This window comes from Dryobates pubescens, chromosome 27 (assembly GCF_014839835.1).
Source record: "Dryobates pubescens isolate bDryPub1 chromosome 27, bDryPub1.pri, whole genome shotgun sequence".
NCBI classification, from domain to species: Eukaryota; Metazoa; Chordata; class Aves; order Piciformes; family Picidae; genus Dryobates; species Dryobates pubescens.
Genome location: NC_071638.1, coordinates 12858492 through 12873476, shown reverse-complemented (window position 1 = coordinate 12873476; position 14985 = coordinate 12858492). Strand labels below are relative to the sequence as shown.

At 40.5% G+C, this 14985-nt stretch overlaps 1 protein-coding gene across 5 annotated transcripts in view; it reads left to right on the top strand.

Moving 5' to 3' along the window:
* OSBPL8 (oxysterol binding protein like 8) overlaps positions 1-14432 on the top strand; it is a 107099-nt gene extending 92667 nt beyond the window's left edge. For all 5 annotated transcript variants that reach the window (XM_054173763.1, XM_054173762.1, XM_054173766.1 and 2 more), the window contains 12 exons: positions 682-763; positions 1992-2090; positions 3113-3209; positions 3751-3849; positions 5419-5516; positions 6871-6960; positions 7914-8050; positions 8411-8596; positions 10901-10988; positions 12297-12399; positions 13353-13458; positions 13708-14432. In XM_054173763.1, coding sequence (XP_054029738.1) covers positions 682-763; positions 1992-2090; positions 3113-3209; positions 3751-3849; positions 5419-5516; positions 6871-6960; positions 7914-8050; positions 8411-8596; positions 10901-10988; positions 12297-12399; positions 13353-13458; positions 13708-13843 — 1321 coding nt within the window. In that variant the 3' untranslated portion in view covers positions 13844-14432. The remainder of the gene's footprint in view (positions 1-681; positions 764-1991; positions 2091-3112; positions 3210-3750; positions 3850-5418; positions 5517-6870; positions 6961-7913; positions 8051-8410; positions 8597-10900; positions 10989-12296; positions 12400-13352; positions 13459-13707) is intronic.
* Positions 14433-14985: the final 553 nt, after the last annotated feature.

Here is a 14985-nt window from a genome sequence, read left to right as displayed (position 1 = left end):
TACTGAAAAAACATTGTAGACTGCTTAGAGTTTGAATGTTTGTCTGATGATGTATCAGATATCCTTGTTTGCAAAGAGCTGACTGCCTGCAAGCTCATATGGTACATCTTGAAGTCTGGCCGCTCTGAGTAATTTAAGAACAATTGTGTTGCAGTTTTTTCTGGTTTAGCTCTCAGAGAATGGTTAGAAGACTCCTCAAAATGAGTTTAATTCTTTTTTCCTTAGGAGGCATATTAAAAACAGTAAACCAGTACTAGTTAACCTTTTTAATACATTAAGTTCCATTCAGACTTGTAACTGCCTGCTCAAATGTAGCTAATAAAGACAAGACTGTGAATGAAAATACTATTCAACTCTTGAGTTCTGTGAGCAAGGCAGTCCTCTGAAGTAGCCTCTCATAAATGGAAGAACTTCAGTGGAGGTGGAAGAGAATTTAATGTTACAAGGAAGAGACTCAATCATGGAAATAGCATTTCTGAATTTTTGTTGATTTACTTTTTCAGACAATTATTTGAAACCTTTGAATTTGATGCACTGTCGGGATGAAAGTTTTGCAGGACTGCAAATTACAAAACCTTGGTTTTAGTCAACTCCTAGGTTCAAGATACACCACAATTGTGGCTGTATTGTAATTGAAAGGTTACTGACATTTGATCTGTGTGTGGTCTGCTTTCTTCACAGAGCTGCTCTTGAAGAGAATGCTTACAACCGCATGAAAAAAGTAGTGAAATGGTATTTGTCAGGATTCTACAAAAAGCCAAAGGTGCCCTCTCATATTGTTTTTGTCTTGTGTCTAGTTTGAGGGCTTAGGGATGTGCTGTGTAAGTTTTTAATTTGAAAGTTCTTTGTAAAAATCTTTGTTAAAAGTATCTGTTCTGCCACTCTTAAAGGCAAGGTTATGTTTGCAGCATTTACACAAACTCGTTATGGACCTTTCTTGCTCCTAGACATGCCTAAAATAGGCTGTGTCCATTTGGTTTCTCCCTTGCAGCAGGAGTTGAACTAAACATTTTATTATAAAGTTGAGTCAGTTCTATTTCTACTGTTCTTCGCTGATAACATGCTGCAGTTGGAGGATTAATATTTCCACTACTTCATGTAGCTTTACACAGAGAATCTTTATGATCACTGGTGGGAAACAGTGTTGAAGGCAGAAAGTATCACCTAACTTTGTATCTTTGTCTGTGTGGTGGGGTTGAAATTTCCCCCCAACGTAAAATTGCCAGACCAGCTCAGATAGAAAGCCAGTGAAGCTGTATTTACAAGCAAAACTACAATCTAAATATGAAATGCAATTAATATGTACAAACTATACAATAGTTACATATATGTACTATTTGTAAACAACACAAGAACCCCCTAGGACAAAGCCAGTGGGCTACTAATAGCTTCCCCTCTCTGCTCCTTTTCCTCCCCTGTACACTGGACAAGAGAAAGAGCAGAGAGTTGCTGTTAGTACTTAACCACAAGAAGAACGCATTCAAGGTCAGCAAAGCCAGCAGAAGCACAAGTTAGTATGTGCCAGAGTGAGGAAGCCAAAAAGAAAGTTAGTTTATAGAGCTAACTTTTACAGTAGATATCTGTCCAATGGGATTATTTAGACCTTATCATTATTTTCCCTTTTACACCCAATAGTAATTCATTTACATTCTACTACTTTCTGTTTGAGGTCTGTGGAAAATTTTCTAAGCACAGCCACTCTGCGACAACTGAGCTACAAAATAAAATCCTCTGTTTTGTTTGTCATCACCTGTAGCCTGGAATAGTTGCAGCTGTATTAAATCTATGCTGATTTCCTTAGAATGAAGAACAGATTAACTGAGCGTAGTTTTTCAAATGATGAAGTCAAGTACAATGTACTTCAGCATGTTTATGATGATTGTTTTGGGTTGGGGTTTTTTTTTTGTGTGGTATTCAGTGACAGGGTGATTAAGTATTTGTGAGCTGTGTAGCTGCACTGTATGGTTACTGTCTGTCCCATTTCTCCTTAGGGACTGAAAAAGCCGTACAACCCTATCCTTGGGGAGACTTTCCGCTGCATGTGGATTCATCCAAGGACCAACAGCAAGACATTTTACATTGCAGAACAGGTAACTGCAATAACTGGAAAAGTATTTCTAAACAAAAATAAATATGTTGCTTGTTGGCACTAACTGCACAATGTGATAGTTTCAGAAAAGGTACTTAACTGTATGAATAGTATCCTAAAAGCTTCCCTGGTAAGCATAGTTCAATGTTTTTACTCCCTATTATTTAAGAGTGTCTCTCTAGAGACATGGTTCCAACATTTAACCTCATCAAGTTTAACAAGAGCAAGTGTAGAGTCCTGCGCGCAACCCCAGGCACATTAGGGGTTGACTTGCTGGAAAACGACCTGGGAATGCTGGTGGACACCAAGTTCACTATAAGCCAGCAATATGCCCTTGTGCCCAAGAAGGCCAATGGTACTTGGGATGCATTAAGAAGAGTGTGGCCAGCAGGTCAAGAGAGGTTCTCTTTCCCCTCTACTCTGCCCTGGTGAGGTCAGACCTGAAGTACTGTGTCCACTTCTGAGCTTCCCACTTCAAAGGACAGGGAACTACCAGAGAGAGTCCAGGAGAGAGCCATGAGGATGATCAGGGGACTGGAACACCACTCATACAAGGATAGGCTGAGTGACCTGGGGCTCTTCAGCCTGGAAAAGAGAAGACTGGAAGGGGATATTAAAAATCCATGGAAATACCTGGAAGGTGGAGGCCGTGACGATGGGGCTGGACTCATTTCAGTAGTAGTTAGTGATAGGACAAGGGGCAACAGGTACAAACTAGAACACAGGAGGTTTGACTTAGATTTAAGGAGACTCTTTACTTAGAGGGTGACAGAGCCCTAGGGTAGGCTGCACAGAGAGAATGTAGAGTTTTCTCTGGAGACTTTCAAAGCCCTCCAGGACACATTCCTGTACAACCTGATCTCAGTCAGGAGGGACTAGATGATATCCAACCCCTACTATTTTATGATTCTGTGATTTCTGGTCCCTCTTCCTCCAGTGAAAGTATTAGCTCAAGAGTTGTACTCCACTGCATGTTCTTCTGCTATTTGTGTTTACCAGCTCTGTGGTTTTTTTTCTCACCAGGTGTCACATCATCCTCCAATATCTGCCTTCTATGTTAGCAACCGCAAGGATGGGTTTTGCCTTAGTGGTAGCATTCTGGCCAAATCAAAATTCTACGGTAAATAACAGGGTTTCTTTCTGTTGTACCTTCATTGAAGAGCATAGAGTCTGTGCAAATGAGGCTGTTAGGAGAATCAGGAATTTGATTGCATCATCATTTCATCACAAAGTTTTTGCTGCTGGGCTTTGGGGTTTTCATTTCTCTTTTTGTAGTATTCCAGTTTTTAATTGGAGACACTGTGTTTTATAGTGGCCTCACTGGACAGCATGGTCTGCAATGCTAAATATATTGATGTTCTGAATCACTTAGTTCTTGGGAGACGTTGACTGCTGTCTTGCAGGGTCAGAGTGGAAGGAAGAAGTTCTTCACAGAAAGAGTGATTGGCCATTGGAATGGGCTGCCCAGGGAGGTGGTAGAGTCACCATCAGTGGAGGTGTTTAGGAAGAGACTGGATGGGGCACTTGGTGCCGTGGTTTAGTTGATTAGATTGTGTTGGATGATAGGTTGGACTCGATGATCTCAAAAGTCTTTTCCAACCTGGTTAATTCTGTTCTAGTCTATTCTATTCTAAATGTGATTTTCTGTCTTTGTATTTCAGGGAATTCATTGTCTGCCATACTGGATGGAGAAGGACGGCTAACATTCCTAAATAGGGGAGAAGATTATGTAATGACAATGCCATATGCTCATTGTAAAGGTAGTGGGATTGTGTTTTTTTCACTCTGTAGATGGCAAAGTTAGGAGAAGAGAAGTTCATTTTAGATAGTATACTACTTTGGATTCAAGCTTGTCATCTGATAAGAGTGTTCTAAACGCTGACAGCATTGGTGGCTCTAGGTTTCCTTATATCAGGAGAAAAATGTATGTGTTATTTAAGCAATAATCTGCTCTTCAGCACAGAGGAAGATTTGTTTTTCATGAACAGTAAGAGCATGTATAGAGCTATCTGTCATTATATGGCAGTAATTTACTGTTTGAGTTGCCTTTTTTCCTTATTTAAAGAAAGTTTTGGGCTTTTCCAATATTGTTCCATTGTAAACATAAAAAGCAATGTGGTGTCTACACCTCCCTTGTGTGATTTGAGTGTAAGTCATGACCATTTGTCTTTCATTTCGCTATGGGAAACAGGTCAGTGGTTTGTAAAGCTTTCTGAAAAGTCAGAGGTAGTACAAAATACATAGCAGAACTGCTGACTTTTAGGCTGTTACTTGTTAAGGTTTAACTACCCATTCTCTGGGGAAATTCCCTTTCAGAAGCCTTATAGGCAGCAATTATTATTTTTTTTCATTTAAGAAGTATGAAAATCAGTTAGCAGAATTCTCTAATGTGGCATTAATTTGGTAGGCTCTAATCTTTTTGTTGCTCATAGAAATTTTAATAATCTGCTGGATTTTGGATTTTGTGGCTCTGACTAAAATAATATTTAACAATTTTTAAAGTACTTAAGATCTATGCATTCAAATCAAACCAGAAGAGAGGAGAACTAGTGAGAGTAAAAGGTAGAAGGAGAATCGGCAGGGTGAAAAAAACATGTTTGCACATGCATCCAGTGTATGTAAACTATATTCCATGTTTCAAACACTGGACTGCAGAGGGACAGACAGTGATCATGCACTTCCAAAAGTCTCTGGAGAAGTCATCAGCATTGTCTTCAGTTGCTTGTCCATGATTATCCTCATTTGTGATCTTACTGCTTCTGTTCAAGGGAAGTTTTCCTTTGCTCTCTTTGTTGTAGAGTTATTTTCCTGTACTAACATCAAAAGCTTCCCTCCTGCAATCATCTGCAGTAAGACTAAACACCACTCCTACTCAGACCAGCAGTGTATGCTACCAAAGGCATGCCTTAATAATACTTTTTTTTGTGCTCACCTATAATTCACTTAGATTGTTCTGTTTCTGTTTGGGTTGTCCTGTTGGCAGAAGGGTCATGCAGGTGGTGAGACACTGGAACAGGTTGCCCAGGGAGGTGGTGAAGCCTCATTCCTGGAGGTTTTTAAGGCCAGGCTGGATGTGGCTCTGAGCAACCTGATCTAGTGTGAGGCAGGGAGGTTGGAACTAGATAATCCTTGAGGTCACTTCCAACCCCAATAATTCTATGATTACAAAAGGCCATCTGAAAAGATGATTCCTTTTCCTCTGGCACAGACATGTCTGTTCCAGGAACTGTGCCCTAAGAACCTAGTTTTTTGTCTTGTTCAGGTATAAACATTCATTTTATCTGTTTATTTCTGTATTGTGTTATGGGGGTTTTTTTTCCCTCTTGCAGGAATTCTTTATGGCACAATGACTTTAGAGCTTGGGGGAACAGTCAACATCACCTGTGAGAAAACTGGCTACAGTGCAACAATTGAATTCAAACTCAAGGTCAGTAAATGCTGTGAATGAGCATAATGATGATTAGAGGGAAAAAGTATGTATTAAATCACTTCTTAAAAATAATTTGAATTAATATGGAATTCTCTTTTTGGAAATGAGGAGTTTTCTTTTAACTGCTATATATCCAGCTGTGTTTATCTAGCAAATAGTGATTTTTAGTTTAGTTTAGTTTAGGGTTTTTTCCCACTTAAAAAAAAAAAAAGAATTATTTTGTCCCTTCTTCCCTTACTGTATTCTTCTGGGTCCAAAGGTTTTGAGTGAAATTTACAGTGCTGCTCTCATGTCTGATGGTGACAGATGCAAATATATTGCTAGTTGTATGCATTTTAAGACCAACTTTAGTGGGGGAAAAGCAATGGTTTCTGACTTCTCCAGCAGTGTCAGCAGCGTGTGTCTAGGAAAATGTAAGAACAAGAGAAGTGTTTGGTGACCTGATCATTGGTTCAGGTATTTTGTGTGGTGTTACAAATACTCCCTGGTTATTTATAAGTCTCTATAAGACTTCAGGGATTTTTAAAACTCCTGGAGAGCTCTTGGAAGAGAATTCAGACCCAGGTTCACCTCTTCAATCCTGGGAAACTTAAATTGCTCATGAATAAAGATGGTGCCAAGGCAAACATTTATATTAGCCTGATGCCCTCTGCTAAGAAACAGTAAACTCTGGACTGTTCTTGGCAATTGAGCATGCTGTAGGAGCACCTCCCCACTCAAAAAAGCTGAATGAAGGTTTCTAAACCTCTTGCTTGCACTTGTGAAAAACATGTTTGCCATCTTTGAGGCAGAAACAGACTTAAAAATGAACAAATAGTTGCTAAGAAGCATGCATGCAGAAAGGGAAAATGTACTCAGTTGAAATTATAGAGGAAACATAAAACTTTGGAGGCTGTTGATTGATACTTTGCCTCCTCAGACTATGGGATACACGTGCAGACTATCAAAAAGGCCAGGGAAAATGCCTGACAATCATTTGTTGGTGCTTGTGCAAAAGCTAATCTCTAGTAACAAAAGAACCTTCGCAGAGAGGTGAAATTAGTGTAGCTAATGGCTATGTCCTCCAAGATACCAGTGTCACTGTTTTCTCCATTATTTTCCTTTTTCTTTCTCCATTTCTTAGGCAGTGCTTTTGCTCCACAAGTCTTTTAAGGAGATACAGCATGAAAGAACAACTTTCTGTGGTTTTGGACTCTCTTTGGGAATTAAATAGGCAGAAGTTCCGATATGAAAAGCCATCAAGGCTGTTTACATCCCCTTTCATAAATTCACTTTTCCTTATAACTAAAGATAAATGCCAAAATAATTTGCTATCAAAATAAACATGGATGCATTTCTTTTTGCTTTGCAGCCTTTTTTGGGTAACAATGACAGTGTTAACCAAATATCAGGGAAAATTAAGCTTGGCAAAGAAGTCCTGGCTATTTTGGAGGGTCACTGGGTAAGTAGCAAGTGATTACTTTATAAATTTTGGCTGATAGTTGAGACAGATGAAAACAGCACTGGGGTACAAATAAGACTCAAGTTAAAACAAACCAAAAAAGGCTTTATTAAGTACAGCTGTCATAGAAAGTGTTTCTTTAGAGTTCTCAAGAAAGTATAGAGTCAAGAGTGGTTTTTTTCATCTGTTAAAAGGTGGAAAAGTGTATGTTTGAGTAGCACATGAGGAAAATGTTTCAGCTTCTGAAACTATTTTAGTGCCTGTGTTAGTACTGTGAAGAATTGTTGTGGCACCAACATGGAATGTTTAAATCTGTTTCAGTTCTGGTGAGATGGCGCTGCCAGTGCTGGGTGTTGGCCATGGCAAAGGTTCCATTGTGTCTTTGTTCCAAGTTACAAATTAGCCTGGAGAAGAGAAGGATCAGGGGTGACCTCATTGCCCTCTACAACTACCTGAAAGGTGGTTGTAGACAGGAAGGGGTTGGTCTCTTCTCCCAGGCAACCAGCACCAGAACAAGGGGACACAGTCTCAAGCTGTGCCAGGGGAGGTTTAGACTTGAAGTGAGGAAAAAGTTCTTCACTGAGCGAGTCATTCGTCATTGGAATGGGCTGCCCAGGGAGGTGGTGGAGTCACTGTCCCTGGAGGTGTTCAAGGGGAGATTGGATGTGGCACTTGGTGCCATGGTCTAGTCATGAGGTCTGTTGGGACAGGTTGGACTTGATGATCCTTGGGGTCTCTTCCAACCTTAGTTATACTGTGATACTGTAATTAGCACAGGGCGCAGAAATTGAAGTTTCAAGTTAGCATATTCAATTATTCTTAACTGTGTTCATCCAAAAGAAAATAAATCTCCATTACCAAAAAAAAAATAAAATTAAAAAATATGCTAATTGCTCCCTTTTGTGTTGTCACTGAAATTATTACAATTGAGGTAACTGAATTGTGTGTTACAGGACAGTGAAGTTACTATTAGTGAGAAGAAGACAGATGTTTCAGAGACATTCTGGAACCCAACATCTGATATCAAGCAGCATAGATTACCTAGATACACAGTGAAGTTTGAAGAGCAAGATGACTTTGAGTCAGAGAAGTAAGTCCTTTTCAGAACCATCTGTAATAATTTTGACAAAACACAACTGATAATCCTCTCCAGATTATTAGTAAATTTGATGGTTTGAACACTGAACAAATAAGAAATAAAATATGGTTTCTGTCCTTCCCATGTTTGCTGATACAGACTTGTAAAACAAGAAAGCAACACTGTTAAATACAAGGTCACTATTTGTAGACCTTACAGTCATGGAGGTTCTTGGTGGAAACGTAGCAAAAGCTTATATTACAACATAGGAATATTCTGTTAGAACTGGATCCCTTTGCTTAGCCTATAATTAAAGACATTTTGGCAGTTGTTTCTGTCAAACGGATTGTAAGCACACTGTTCTTTTGTCAGGCTTTGGCAACAAGTGACAAGAGCAATAAATAATAAAGACCAAACAGAAGCTACTCAAGAGAAATATGTCCTGGAAGAAGCTCAGAGAAGGAGTGCCAAGGAGAGGAAGCTTAAGGGTGAAGAGTGGACGTGCAAACTATTTGATCAGGATCCAGTCACGGGAGAGTGGCACTACAAATATGCTGAGTGAGTCTCGCAGTGTTTGCAACCAAACAGTTTGTTAAATACCTGGTAGTGTCACTGAGCCTCTTGCTGTGGTTTCAGGACCAAATGGATATGTAGCTGACTTCAAACTGATCAGATGTGTAATGCTACTTAATATTCCTGTTCATGTGCTTTAAATAAAATACATCTTATCTGAAGCTGAACTTGGGAGAGCTTTCACCAAAGAGAGGATGTTATTATGTCATGTTGAAAAGGCAGTGACTGATAATACAGGAAACCATGTTTCATGTAACTGTGGCAGGGTTTTTTTCTTTTCTGTCTTCATGGTTATATGCTTCAGCAAATCTGTGCTAGGTTCTAATGTTTCTTTGGCATGGCACTTTGGGATGTGCTATGCTCCTTTTGTGACCTCTCAGGCTGACCAAAGCAACTCCACAAGCTTTCCCAAACTGGGAGATATGGTACATATGGGTATACCAACTGGAAGTAAAAAACTCTGCTTGTTGCATTTTAGAACAACCCTGAGAATAGCAGTTTTACAACACTGGTTAAGGAGCTCGGCTGTCAAGTACTCCCTGTGCACAGGCATTGTCTTTGAAGCCTTTGTGTGATGATCTGGATCAGAAGATGAAGATGGAGCTGCAGGGATACGTTTTGTTCTCACCTACCCTCGCAAAAGTGACCTTGGAGCTGAGCCCTTTGCTAGTGAAGGTTTTCACAGAACGCTTACATTCTTCTGGCTCTTTTACAGTACCCAGAACCTTTAACCTTTCTGTACAAGGAAGGCAATATTGGGGCAGTGGCCTATGTGTATGTGTAGAGAAGAGTACAAGAATCCTTAATATTCCTTATGTCTCTAGCAGATTTGCAACTTGGAGGTTTCCTGGAATGAAACAGGGATTTTGTGTATTTAGCAGTTCTCAAAAGATTTCTTCTACATCTCTTTCCTTGGATTCCTTTTAAGTCCATGCAGACTTTCACCACACAAAGTACCCTTCAGTAGGGAGTTCCCAAACTAGACTAAAAGCTCTATGATGCATACTCTTGAACTTTCTAGTAATGGTGATGCCTCTTCCTGCTGGAAGAGTTGTAACAGTCCATCTGAACTGACTACCCATACTGTTGAACTCTGTCTAAAACCATCAGGAGAAGCCCTGCACTTAAAATCTTTTTGGTTTTAAAGCTGCAAGGGATAGTCTGTCTTGTTAATTGGGGTGTTTAGCTCTTGTTTCCTTGAGGCCTTGTGGTCCAAGGATGTGCCACAGGATTTTTACTACATGCTAGAAAGCAGTCTGTGCTGTAAACAGTCCCTGGAAGAAATTTCTGTGTCCTTTCACGCCCGGAATCCAGCTCACCACCTGGCCTACATAGAGAACAGTCTTTTATGCTTACTGTGAAAAATGTGTTCAGCGAGCTGTGGCATTTAAGGTATCTGGATTATGGATTTAGGCATCTGGATTACAGATACAAAAGACCTCTGGTGGAGCAATGCCTAGTTCTTATCCAGTTACCTTAGGTGACATTTAATTCAATTCAGATTAAGCTAAGATGTAAATGCAGGTCTATATTCACAACATCTGAAACAGCCACAAACTTTTTTAAAGGCATCCAGGAGGAGATAAGAGGAAATCCAGGTTTAATCTACTCTCACTAAAGCTGTGCATCAGAACCACCTTCATGCAGCTGGCTCAAAGTTTCTGTTCTGCACTCAGTGGAGACACCAGTCTTTGCCTTTGGCTGGTTGCTGTTCTCCAGTGAGCTATGCATCTTTTGCCTTCAGTTCTGTATCAACCTGTACTTGGAAAAACACTCTTGAAAAAATAAGAAAACTGTGCATAGCTCATTAGTGCCTCTTGAAACCAGTCTGGATTACCATTACCCACTTTCAGATGAAAGGCAGTTTGAACTAACTGATTCTTAACCTCTTCTTCCTAGTTACCTTTTAGAAGAAAAAAAAGCAGTCCAAAATAATTGTATTAAATCCTCTGGTTTCCCTGTAGTTCTAAAACAACAGCACTGCAGTAAGCAGAATAAGCAGAAAAATTCCTCACATTTCACAAATACGTATCACTAGCCAGATAAATCCATACAACAGTTAGTGCTCCAGATGGCTGAGGGTTTGACCTGCACATGAAGTTTATTTTTTGGCTCTCTTGGCCCTTCAGGTTAGAGCTGGGCTGGAGGTAAAAGATAAGATCAATTGTTTTGTCTGATGTCTAAATAGGGAGAGTAAGCTTTAACCTATTCATAGAGTTGTTTCTGAGCAGGAAGACAGTTCATATTTAAATTGCTGTGGTATTAATCAACTATATTCACTTTGTCTAGTACCAGACCGTGGGACCCTTTGAATGATATGATCCAATTTGAAAAAGATGGCACCATCCAAACAAAAGTTCGACATCGGACACCAATGGTATGTTCCAGTTCTCTTAACACATGCAGCAAGAGCCAGGGACTTGCACATTTTGCATTATGTGTTTAAAGGTCCTCAAAGTATTGGAAATAATAGGAAATGCTACTGTTATCCTACAGAAATATAGCTCACCCAGACCATAGCCTTTCACCTCTTTGATGTGTGCTAAGCAGCAGAGATTACTTGATTGAATGGGAATAGAAAATACGCAGACTCATACACTGACCAGCAGGACAAAGGAGGTGATTCTCCCCCTCTATCTTGCTCTCAAGAGATCCCACCTGGAGCACTGCATCCAGTTCTAGTGCTCCCAAGAGAAGAATGACATGGAGCTGCTTGATTGGGTCCAGAAGAGGGCCACGAAGATGATCAGAGGGCAGGAGAACCTCCCCTATGGGAACAGGCTGGGAGAGTTGGGGCTGTTCAGCCTGGGGGGAAAGAAGACTGTAGGGAGACCTTACAGCAGCCTTCCAATACCTGAAGGAAGCCTACAAGAAAGCTGGAAAGGGACTTGTTAGAAGACTTTGTAGTGATCTGATAAGAGGCAATGGATTGAAGCTTGAGGAGGGCAGATTTAGACTGGATGTTAGGAAGAAAATTCTTACAGTGAGGGTGCTGTAACAGGTTGCCCAGGGAGGTTGTGGATGCCCCTTCACTGGAGATGTTCAAGGCCAGGTTGGATGAGGCCTTGAGCGACCTGGTCTAGTGGTAGGTGTCCCTGCCTGTGGTAGAGAGGTTGGAACTGGATGATCTTCAAGGTTCCTTCCAACCTAAATCATTCTGTCTATCTATGAATTAAACTGTTGAGTTCATGGGAACTGTTCAGTTAAATGGAAGGATCTTAAGGGGGCCTACAAGAAAGCTGGGGAGGGACTTTTTAGGGTGTCAGGTCACTACCTGGGGCTAGGGGGAATGGAGCAAAAATAGAAATGGGTAGGTTCAGGTTGGATATTAGGAAGAATTCTTCAGCATGATGGTGTTGAGACACTGAAACAGATTGCCCAGGGAGGTGGTAGAAGCCTCATCCCTGGAGGTTTTGAAGGCCAGGCTGGATGTGGCTCTGAGCAACCTGATGTAGTGTGAGGTGTCCCTGCCCATCGCAGGGGATTGCAACTAGATGGTCCTTGAGGACCCTTCCAACCCTGACAATTCAATGATTCTATGCACAAACATCAGACTGTTTATCCATTTAAAAAGTTTAAATGGACTTGTATCAGATATTTGTACCTTTACCTATTACTATTAGAATGTGCTGGTTTGTTACAGTTCTGGTTCTCTGGAAGTAATTCCTAAGTTTACTGATTGCAGGTCAGTGTTCCAAAAATCAAACGAAAGCCAGCCAGTCAGACGAAAGGAGAGTGTGGTTTCTCATCCCCGGAGCCTGATAACCAGGATTCCTCTGGGAGTGAAGGTAGGACAAGGCACGTTTGCATACAGAAATAATAAATGTATTTGGCAATAAAGCAGAGCTCTGCAGTCATGCATGCTGTTCTTATCTCAGTGGTTGTGTGATGAAAGAATGCGTGCTGTAGTTCAGGGTTCTGCCCAGTGTGAAGCAAACAAACGCAGCAGAATGGCTCTTGGGTTTAATTGTGAACTTTCCTGTCCTTTTAAACATCAGTATGTAGTGTAGGTAGGCTTAAGTGCTGCACACATTTAGCATCTGGGGGAAAAAAAAACAAAGTTGGCCAACTTTTTTTTTTTAAATTTCTTAAAACAAGATTGTTTTAATTTGCAGATCAGTATGTAGCCAGAGGACAGATTTGTTGTTGTTGATTTAAATAGAGAAGAGAAGACTGAGGGAGGATTTAAATGTTTATCTGAGGGCTGGGTGTCAAGAGGGAGGGGACAGGCTCTGCTCAGTTGCGCCTTTTGATAGGACAAGGGGCAATGGATAGAAACTACAGCACAGGAGGTTCCACCTCAACATGAGGAGGAACTTCTTCACTGTGAGGGTCACAGAGCACTGGAACAGGCTGCCTAGGGATGTTGTGGAGTCTCCTTCTCTGGAGACTTTCAAGCCCCATCTGGATGCATTCCTGTGTGACCTGTGCTAGATTCTATGGTCCTGCTCTGGCAGGGGGGTTGGACTCGATCTTTGAAGGTCCCTTCCAGCCCCTAACATCCTCTGATCCTGTGATTAATGCTTGCAGAAATAAGCCAATACAGGGAATACTGTAAGATATTTCAAGCACTTAACTTGCTGTCCATCTGTGCTATAGTTGACTCTGAAATAGTTTCCAGTAGAAACTGTTACAAAACTTTCTCCTCAGTTTTGCAACCAGTTCCGTTTGTTATTAGTATTTTATTCCTTTTCTGCCTTGGTCACTTCTGTGATTACATCTGTTTTTTTTCATCTTCTAGCACAACTTCTGAAGCATAACACAAGAATAAGGAAAAAAGGAGCAGACCTTGGTGAACTGCAAAGTGCCATTGAATCTATAAAGGAAACACAAGAAGACATTAAGAGGTAGTACTAACGAAAATGCTTTAAAATGGTTTAGAGAATGCTAATTTTCTGCTTTTTGTTCTTGGAGGCTAATATGTATCCTTCAGCTCTAGAACCTTGATGTCTTTTAACTACTCTTTTTCCCAAATGGTGATTGCTTATTGATGTTCCATAATTTTTTTCAAGACTGTCTTCTGCAGAGAGACTCAACATACTAGGAAATGCAAATTGTCTGGACACTAATCCACAGAACATTCTTTTCTCTTACAGGGACATTATGGCTCTACGGAATAGAGTCACTTCTAATTCACCACCCACAGACTACCATTTCTTGCAGTTCAAGCACTATGTCTTCATTTTACTGGTGCTTCTGCTACAGCTTATCGTTAACTTCTTGTTCAAATAGAGTGTGAACAAGGGCCTTCTGAACTGGAATGATCAAACTGTTACTGGGGACCATATTTGAAGTTGGACTTTAAATGATGCAATATTATCTAAAAGAGCCCTGTAGCAACAACTTACAGAACTTTGCCTCATTGTCCATGGTTCAGAATCATATTCCTGTCTACCCAGTTGAAGGAAGAATCATGTAAGTGCCAGTATGCTCTTGTCCTGGTGTGTGCCTCTGTCTTGCAGACATATGACATCAGCCTTGTGTTTTTTATTACATCATAAGCTGTACTGATGAATCTTTACCACAGAATAGATGAACCTAAGCATTCAGAGGTCAGACCCTGTAGGTAGGATGTGATTCCTGTTACAGTAGCATGATAAATGAGCACACTTTGTTACACTGAAACTTACCATTTTTGTAACAAAGGAACTTTTGAAGTAGCCAACAGTTTTTGTAAATGGTATTGGGTGTTTGGAAGTAAAGTTTTGTTTAAGGTCAAACAAATACCTTACTATACAAAGGTCCTAAGTGTTGGGAATTGGCAAGTAAAAAGCCTGAAGTCTCTGGGAAGTCTACAATGTAACATCCTTGATTCATTTTCAAAGTACGAGTTTTTTATCCTGAATTACTGTCATGGCTTGTAAGCCAGCACTGTTATCTCTCTAGTTTTAAAACTTAAGATTCTTCACAAAAACATTCCTGCATCCACTGTACAGAGCATGTTTTCAGTAGTCCAGCACCTGAGAAGGTGCTGTCTTGGTCCACTCTCAAGAATCACAAATGTCAAGGGATTTAGGCTATGTTTGGAAGCCTTGATAAATCCACAGTTCTGCATTTACCTGTGTGTGAACTTGTCTCACAGTAAGCAGACAAACTGCCGATGCCAGGACTCTTATTTTTGAAACAGACTGTCTTGAAGATGCAAAGGTGTGCGTAGTATGTCACTCGTGTTGAACCTCCCAAAAGGTAGACAACATAGAATGGAATTCAGGCACCATCCTAAGTTCACCTGCAAGGAAAAGCATTTGTGTTTACAAGGGGAAAGTCTTTGGAAACTGGAACAGCTAACAACATGTCAAAACAAATGAGGGTGAAACTCCTAAGTCTCTGTGAAATTCCTCCTTACTGCAGCGTATACTACTTAACAAAACACA